The following is a 9,405-nucleotide window of genomic DNA, read 5'->3' on the forward strand; positions in this document are numbered from 1 at the left end:
GGACTGAGTGCTGGCAACCAGGAGGCAGGCTTGCAGAATGTGCCCTTTGGTTGTTTAAAATTATTATATATTCTGGGTGTTTCTGTGTATACCTCCCTATTCCCACCCACCCCCACCAAAAAAAGAAAGAAAAACAGGGAATAGAAGCAAATACTGTTGAATTTCATGTGTCTGTTTCATTTTGTCTCTCTTATCTTTGATGTAGAGAGTCCGTTTATAGTGTGTCTGCTGGAATTCCCCATTCTTGAACTAGAGGCTTTAAATCTTTTTACAGGAGCAGCTGTAAAGCTGCCACGTAGCAGCTGGTAGGCTTGAACCATCAAACTTGTGGTACACAGTCCACTGCTTATCGTATGGCACCACTGAGCTCCCCATGTACTTTGATATGTATCTATTATTACAGATGCATCTTTTAAAAAATAGGAACACTTTCGCAACGTAGTCAAAATTTGTTAATTTTTAATTCCCCCACAAATCAATTATCCTTAACTGTAACAAATGTTAAGTACTATCAAATCAGACCCGATTCATAGCGACCCTATATAAGGCTTCCATGGAGCAGCTGATGGGCTTGAACTGCTTACCTTGTGGTTCGCAGTCTAGGGCTGATCCTTCAGCACCACACCAGGAGTCCAACTGTAACAATACCACTATTGATTCTGGACATGAAATCCTTATGAGATACACGTGGTCTCCAACTTACTATGGAATTCCGTTTTGAAAGACTGTCATAAGTTGGTTCTAACATATATTAAATGCCCCATTTTATTTTCATTATTATAACCTTTTGTTATCAGTATTTGATACATCTGATCTTTGTCTTTTGGGGTTGGAAACATTACATCTGAGAATAAAACAAATCAGCAAATCACTTGCCACACAGTATATATATTACTAGTGATTAGAAGCACACACACAAAAAACAATGGACAGAGGTTCTTTGTAACTCAAATATGTAATAGATGGGGACTACTTGGACATGGTTATCAAGTATTTTCTCCCGTTTTGTAGCCTGTCCGTTCACTTTGTGGGTAATGTGCAATCTGTCTATTTTGTCTACTGTTTCCTGTGCTATATTGGCAGAATATGTAAGAACTCACTGTCTGAAACTAGGTCTCAACACATTAACCCTATAAACATAGAGTTTCAAAATTTTACTTCTGTGGAAAGATTTTTTATGATAAATGCAATGTTTTTAGTAAGCACTGTTTCACTGATGTCAGTTTTGGTAAATTGTGTTTTTCACAGCATTTGTCCACTTCATCTAAGTTGTCAAATTCCTTGACAAAGTTATTTTTAAACCCCTTACCTTTTTAATGCTTAGCCTACAGTGCAACACCAGGACTCGATATGATCAGTTTTGATACTATAAATAATGTGCCTTTGCTTTTTACTTTTACTGATTTCTAGTTTCTATAAACCATTGTTGACAAAGCAGTGATCTTTGTAAAATTATAATCAGATAATTTTATTTCCCTACTGACAGTGTTCAATGGCTTCCCTGCATTTAGTATAAGAAACAAAATCACTGCCATATTGTTTGCCCTTACCTGCTTCTCCAAACTCATCCTTTGCTACTCCTTGGCACCTAACAACATCCTTTACTACTCGATGGCACCTAACAACAACAATGAATGAAATATTATGAAATATCACTCATATTTCATTCATTGTTGTTGTTGTTGTTAGGTGCCATGGAGTCATACCGACTCAGAGAGACCTTATGCACAACAGAACAAAACACTGGGCCAACCTCACAATTGTTGCCACGCTTGAGCCCATTGATGCTGACATTTTGCCAATCCATCTCACTGGGGTCTTCCTCTTTTTCTCTGACCCTCCACCTTAACAAACATGATATCCTTCTCCAGCGACTGGTCCCTCCTGACAATATGTCCAAAGTATGAGAGACGAAGTTTGACCATCCTGGCCTCCAAGGAGCACTCTGGCTGCAAATCTTCCAACACAGACCTGTTGATTCTTTTGGCAGCCCATGATGGCACTTTCAGTATTCTCCTATAACACCATAACTCAAAAGCATCGGGCGATTGGTTAATGTACCAATCGTGCTTAAAACAAGGCATGGCACATAGTAAGCACTCAGGGAATATACATTACTGTTAATTATTTGTGACTGGCTTCAGTAAGTATTTTTTTGAATGAATGAGAAGAATGTATGAATGAATATGAGAAACTGTGTAAAGGATATAGTTGCCATACAAGTATGCTAGATATGAATGGTCCATTTATATACTTGTATTATATGTTGCATATACAGTTGTATAGATTGTCTATTATGATGCAATATCACACAACATACATTAAATAATAAGGTTTTTTATTATTTAATGTATATTTTACTGTGTATTATTTGCCACTCATCCTGGCTCAAATTAGCAACACAAAATCTCTGAAATAATCCAAATGAATATTTCTAGATTGTTCTTTATTTGAAATATTTGTGCTTCATTTCCCCTTACTAGAAGTTTCTAAAAATAGGTTCCCATCAGTAAACACTGACTGAGCCCCTATGATGGTACCATACCTTTTGCTTCTCAATAGAGATGAAGGAAAGGCTCTGTCCTTGAGGAAACCAGATGGGAGATACAGGTAAGCAGGCAATCACTATCAAGTGTGGAACTGTGAGAGACTTGCTGTTGTTGTTAAGTGCCATCAAGTCGATTCTGACCAATAGTGACCTTGTATAGGGTTCTGAGGAGCATCTGGTGAGCTTGAACTACCGACCTTGCAGTTCAAACGACTTTTCAGTCTGATGCATCAACCCACAACACCACACCAGGACTCCCCGAAGGGGGGGTGCACCATTCCTGGAGATACTGCAATGCCAGGTCGATGCGAGGAGTGCACGGAGCAAACTCCTATTCCATCTCTGTTATCCAAATCAGACTGTGGAGCAGCCAATAGGTTTCCCAGGAGAAGGCTCCCACAGTGCTTGACACATGGCAAACAAAGGATGCTGTATAAATGACCGTCCACTAGCTTAGGGGAGAATGACATAAGGTATCATTGTATACCCAGTCATCACTGCTCTCTGCAGAGCTAACAACTGAGAGCTGAGGATGAGATGTGTCTTTTATCAACCCCCAAACCAGATCACTGTCCCATCTGTAGACCAAAGGATTACACATAGAAACGTCAGTAAAGTGGAACAACAGAGAGGATAAATAAACGAATAGTCAGTCTTCAAATGGTAGATAACCTGGCAAGATGTTGCGCTACCTATATGAAATACATCATAATTCTAAATATTCTTCCATTCTAATTTGTGTTCAGCATTTGTGCTTGAATAATGAAAGTAATTAAAAGAAATAATGTGGAAACATGGGTAAAATGTATTTTTTATTATCCTATGTATTCTCTATCAGACATAGAATAGAAATTTTTATTTAAAAAAATATTTGCAGTCTGCTTTCATTGATAACATGACTGAGATTGTTATTATATAAACTTAAATTATCTTAAGATTTGATAACAATATTTAGCTACAGTGTAGCCCAAAAATGAAATGATACAAAATACTTTTAGGAACATACATGTTTCTACCTGCTCCTCTACTTAACATCTTTAAATGATCCACATTTACTTTAAAATAAGGACTCTAAAAATGAAACCAGTCCATCAAATTGTTACCAAGATATGACAAGAAATATTTTATGAAAAAATAAAATTGAAGCAGAAATTACATGTTGTCTTCTAATTGTTCAACTTAGTTGAATATCTTTTAAAAATCACATCAATTCTACAAATCAATATTTCTAAGAATAGAGCTATTATTGTTCCCTGCCCATATTTGTCATGCTTATAGTAAAACATAAAAAGTACTATAAAAACAACAGAATTCTAACATTTTAAACAATTTTCTTAATATAAAGGATAATAGTTCAAATCATATTTTTACATATTTACTTCCATTTATATTGCACTAAAATTATTTTACATGGAAGAACTAACTGATACATCATAACATAATCCCTCAGAACTATTCTTTCACCTACATGAATGGGCATTTCACAGTCCTTTTAAATAATATTTCTAGTATACACCAAATCATCTAAAAAAACCAATCTATACTGCGTTTGGAAGCACGGACATCCAGTATTATTGTTATTACCTATGGGAAATAATGAGTTTTAAAAACACATGCATGAACTACTAAAATAGGTTTGCCTTCAGCAATACGCTATTTTTAAAACTATTGATATAGAATGAAGTTGACAACAGCAACTCAAAAGACTAAACAAATTTTAGGGGGCAGTTAGTTTATATTAATGAAGTTTATGTTAGTTTATGTTAATGAGGAACAATTCAGAAAAGGATGTTAAGAACGGTTTCACACCTCAAAACCTCAAAACCTGTAATCCATACCCTAAATTGTACTTGCAGAAACTGTTGAAAAGTTTTTTGTTTTGCTGTGCAGATTCTCAACAACAAAATAAATAAAATTTAGACAAAAATAAAAATGCAAATAAAATGCAAATCTCCCATCATACCTGGTAGTAACATTTGAACAATACTTGAAATTTTTTCATTTATTGTTCAATTTCTACGTGACTACTTTTTACATAATCTTTATTTTCCTTGAAAAAAATTATCCTTTTATAAAGTGGAGAAGAATTACAAAAAGAAAAATAATAACACTGCAATGCTGGTTTTAAAACTGTGTCTCATAGAACTGAAAAACTCAGATCTCATCTTTCTGCTACAATGTAACCAAGCCTGTCATTTCAAGAATAATAAACAATGTTGTATTCTTCTGAAGAAATCATGATTACAACTAAAAGCTTCAAACAGCATGATAAAGCTAATGGCAACCTCTTGAAACTGCGTAGAAGTGAGTTTGACTTCCAAATAATATTTTAAAAGTTTCAAGTAACCTAAGTGATAAGCCAGCATCAGCTTAGGAACTGTTTTTCAATGTCCTAAAGTCTAAGTTTTGGCATCAAAAAAAAGTATGGTAAGCACCCCCACCCAAAAAAAACTCAAAGACAAAAAAAAAAAAAAAAAGATCAAGTACGAAAATACCAGTGATTCCTTTGACAGAGTATTTCCTTTCCTTTCAAGTAATGTTCCCCCAAATTAAAGTAACATTTTATATTACCCTCTGGCAGTAAGTATACTGAGGTGGAGAAAACAGGATTATTATTTTTTTTTTAGTTGAGGTGAAAAAACTGCTTCATAAGTTCATATGTTGTAAAAGCCACAGCTTGAGAGGGAATGCAACGAATGTAATTCAGAGATAAACCACGGTATAATCCTTTCCGAATTCCATGGTGTCCGTAGACATACTTCATGGTCTCCCGCATGGTACTGAAAGAGATTAGCGTGGTTACATAATAACAACCTCTGTCTACTAATGAAGAGACAATTCCACAGTCCATATAGCATTTTAGCTTCTTTAAAACATGCCATAGCATTTGTAAGACAAGTATTATAACAAGGTAAAAAAAAAATCACAATAAAACAGCAAATCATTCCAAACAAGTGCATTATGCAGAGAATCAGGGGCTCATTAGCACAAGGCATTTTGTTTATGCTGTATCTGTGAAGTTGAGAGACAACCCTATTTCATGTTAGAAAGAGCTTATGATGTAGTCCTTTTAAAGACTGTCTCAGCAGTTGCCATTAAACTTGCGTCTCAACTCAGGTTCTGTATTATAATAAACAGATCGCTGTAGCTAAAGCTTCAAAGTTCATTTTTCAAATTTTAGCAATGAAGACCTTTTTTCCTTGCAAATAGTTTCATTTATGTACTTTAAGCAAACATTTTGGGTTTTGTCTTTTCTACTTATATACAATTTGGACTGAAATATTCAAACGAAGCTTTAGGTTAACAATAGTATTCCAAAGTCCCAAACATATGTTCTCTTCTTCCCTTGAGGGACAACCTATTACCAAAAAAAAAATGATTTTAAGTCTCTACAGATCTAAAACCAAGAGATGTGTTGTGCAGTGCAACAGGGTAGCTACTAGCCATGTAGCTACTGAGTATGTGAAATCTATCTAAATAGTCATGTGCTGTAAGTGTAAGATACACTCTGGATCTTAAACCCTAAGTACAAAATTACAATGTCAAATAATCAAATGTTGAAATAACAATGCTCTATTTAGTTAAATAAAAAATACTTTCAAACTTTGCTTCATCTGTTTGTTTTTATACTTTCTAAACTGTGGCTATGTGGAAATTTTAATTTATGTATGGCTACATACTATAATTACATATATGCTATATGTTATATCTTTATTAGACAGAGAAACTCTAAGATAAAATTTTAAAGAAAAGGATTGAGACCTACTTGAAAGCATATAAACTTTCCAAGGTATACTACTGAGATAAAACAAAAGATTTAGACTATTGGTAAGGCCAAGTTCTATCTACCCATGTGTTTAAACATTATAGAGCTTAAATGAACAATGACATATGAAGAACTTACAGGCACTTTTCAAATTCTGGCAGAACAGTTCCTAATTGCATCCGTCGACGAGTTACATCAAAAGGGTAACTAAAAAAAAGAAAAAGGTGCAAGGGATTACAAATTATTTTTCAACTCATCAAAAGGGTAACTAAAAAAAGAAAAAGGTAGAAGGGATTAGAAATGATCTTTCAATTCAACAACAAAATCATAGAAACCTGTATTAAACATAAATATGAAATTGTGAGGCCATTATTTTTCAACATATAGGTGTGAAGCCAGTGTCTCCATCTCTCTAATCCTTCAGAAAAGAATTTGGACTCTTTGATCCACACCATGACAAAACAGCAAGCTTACCATCCTCAAGGGACACAAACTGTGTTCATCTAAAATGTTCTTTGAGTTTTGGGGACAAATTTGAAGGGGCAAGATCAAGGCTGTAGGGTAAGTTGGGTAAAGTTTTAAAACAAAATTCTCATAGGTCAGCCCTAGCTACCCTCCAAAAATGAGTACTGTATTGCCCTAACTGAAAGAAGCCCCTCAGCACAACTTATTGGCCTTTTTCTCAACAATTCAGTTTTCTGTTTCCTTGAGACGTCTTCATAACAAATCCTAGTTATATTCCTGTGTCCTTTGAAAAAAATCTATCAACACTATGCTTTTGGAATCCCAAAAGATAGTTGCCATAAATTTCCAAGCTGACCTCCATGCCTTGAATTTAACTGGCCCAGTAGACACCTCAGAAACCAACATTCTGACTGCATCACGCTCTCTGGACAATATTAATTACTGCAAGACTTCTCCCTAATTAAAATTCATTACATAAAATCATGTCCAGTAGACGTCGATCTTGCTTAAAAGACAGAAGAAAAAAATCAGCATCTTGAGCTACCTGACCGTCAAACAATGCTTTTGGCATCCAGCCAGCAGAAAACTTGCTAAGTAAGGCTTAAAATGGAAAATGTCGAGCCATGTGAGATCCCAACTCCAGTAGCTAATGCATCAATGCTAATACTATGGTCTTCCATCAATTTCTGGACATCAGTCAGTTTCTTCATCCCTCAGGATTGACCATTTTCCCTCTCTTGGTTCATCTTTGAGGTCTTCCAGACATTAACTAAAATGCTTGATCCTTCTAAAATTCATTGCATTCTGTGGGAGGGTATTGTCAAAAACTTGTTGTAAAGCTTCAATGATTTGGGAAAATGTCCTCTTGGGTCTACTGAAAATTTTATATTAGCCCCTATCTCAAAATCATTTTTGTTCCATAGCAGGAAAAAAAAAAATCCTTGTTTTTTTGTTGTTTTTTTTTAATAAAAAGGTGCCTAAATGAGACTAGGGCAATCTATCTGCAGCTGCAGCCATCCACTGATAGCAGAGACATGGTTAAACATGTCTGGTTAGAAATGAACCTGTGCCTGTATGCACAGAACCTGAGCAGCAGTAAGTTTTCATTCATCCTTGTATTTATTTATTAGAAATGAACCTGTGCCTGTATGCATGGAACCTGAGTAGCAGTAAGCTTTCATTCATCCTTGTATTTATTGAATGCAAAGTTGGCCATATACTAGGAAATGGCAGGAGCATAGTGTGTTGCATTCTCTCACTTTTATCTAATCTGGAAGTCAGAAGACGAGTACACGAATAAAATCAAACAATACAAGAATTTTTCTGACTTTAATTATTTGGTTCCCCTCTGCTTATAAGATATTTCATTTACTTCTCCACAAGATGAAGTTGGAGTCTTTTCTGAAGGCCAAATTAAATGCCACTGCTTGAAGAAACAAACTGAATGTTTCTCATAGTTGAAACCCTAAAGCAAGATTTCTCAACTACTGACATTTTGTTCAGTTGTATCCTTTGCCTCTATTAGATGCCAGTTGTACTCCCTAAATTGCAACAAGCAAATATGTCTACAGATATTGCCAAATATCCAGTGGGGATAAAACAGTCTCCAAATGAGAATAAGGGCCCAAAGAGTATTCAGCATTAGAGTACTACATGCAAATACTTCTTGTATACAGTAGACAAATAAAAGCTTTACCTAAGTGCTAAAATGAACAATTCATATAAATGAATTCAGAAGGCAAAGGAAGTCCCATATAAAAAATTGCCTGAAATGAAACATACTAATCAGGGTACGACTCCAGGGTAATTTTTTAAAAATTAATTTTATTTTGGGAATGTTGAGTATTTATGATACATGCATGTTGTGCTAAAAAATTTATGTATACGATCTCATTTTAACTTCAAAACAAACACAAAATAGGCATTATTCTCACAACATTAAGGTAAGAAAAGTAATCTTAGAGACATTCTTCAATGTAACAAAGTTGCTTCCTACTTTCTTTGAGGGTCTCTGTTTTATCTAATATATAAATGAACAAAATAGGAACAGAAGGGAAATTCTTCAACATAATTAAGGGCATATATACAAAACCAACAGCATCATTATCAACAGAGAGAACCGAAACCATTTCCTTTATGAAAAGGAACTGCACAAGGATGCCCTTTATCATCACTCCTATTCAATATTGTGCTGGAAGTCTTAGCCACAGCTATAAGACAAGAAAAGGAAATTAAAGTTATCCAAATTGTCAAAGAAGAAGTAAAATTCTATTTGCTGAAAACATGATCCTATACTTAGAAAATCTCAAAGATTCCACAAGAAAATTACTGGAACTCATCAATGTTGTTGTTAGGTGCCATCGAGTCGGTACCAACTCATAATGACCTTATGCACAGCAGAATGAAACAATGCCTGATCCTGGGCCAACCTCACTACTGTTGCCACGCTTGAGTCCATCAATGCTGCCACTTGACTAATCCATCTCATTGGGGGTCTTCCTCTTTTTCTCTAACCCTCCACACTTACCAAACATGATATCCTTCTCCAGCAACTGGTCCCTCCTGACAATATGTCCGAAGTATGCTGCAAGGAGTACTCTGGCTGCACTTCTTCCAAAACAGATCT

At 35.2% G+C, this 9,405-nt stretch overlaps 1 protein-coding gene across 2 annotated transcripts in view; it reads right to left on the bottom strand.

Moving 5' to 3' along the window:
• Positions 1 to 5,026: 5,026 nt before the first annotated feature.
• SLC25A16 (solute carrier family 25 (mitochondrial carrier; Graves disease autoantigen), member 16) overlaps positions 5,027 to 9,405 on the bottom strand; it is a 64,143-nt gene continuing 59,764 nt past the window's right edge. Inside the window, exons 8-9 of one of the 2 annotated variants that reach the window (XM_006835831.1) lie at positions 6,453 to 6,521; positions 5,027 to 5,328 (exon numbers count right to left, since the gene is read on the bottom strand). In XM_006835831.1, coding sequence (XP_006835894.1) covers positions 5,172 to 5,328; positions 6,453 to 6,521 — 226 coding nt within the window. In that variant the 3' untranslated portion in view covers positions 5,027 to 5,171. Of the gene's footprint in view, positions 5,365 to 6,452; positions 6,522 to 9,405 lie in introns of both variants that reach the window. The other variant, XM_006835830.1, reaches the window with a different exon arrangement.

Source organism: Chrysochloris asiatica, unplaced genomic scaffold (genome assembly GCF_000296735.1).
Source record: "Chrysochloris asiatica unplaced genomic scaffold, ChrAsi1.0 scaffold00020, whole genome shotgun sequence".
Taxonomy (NCBI): Eukaryota; Metazoa; Chordata; class Mammalia; order Afrosoricida; family Chrysochloridae; genus Chrysochloris; species Chrysochloris asiatica.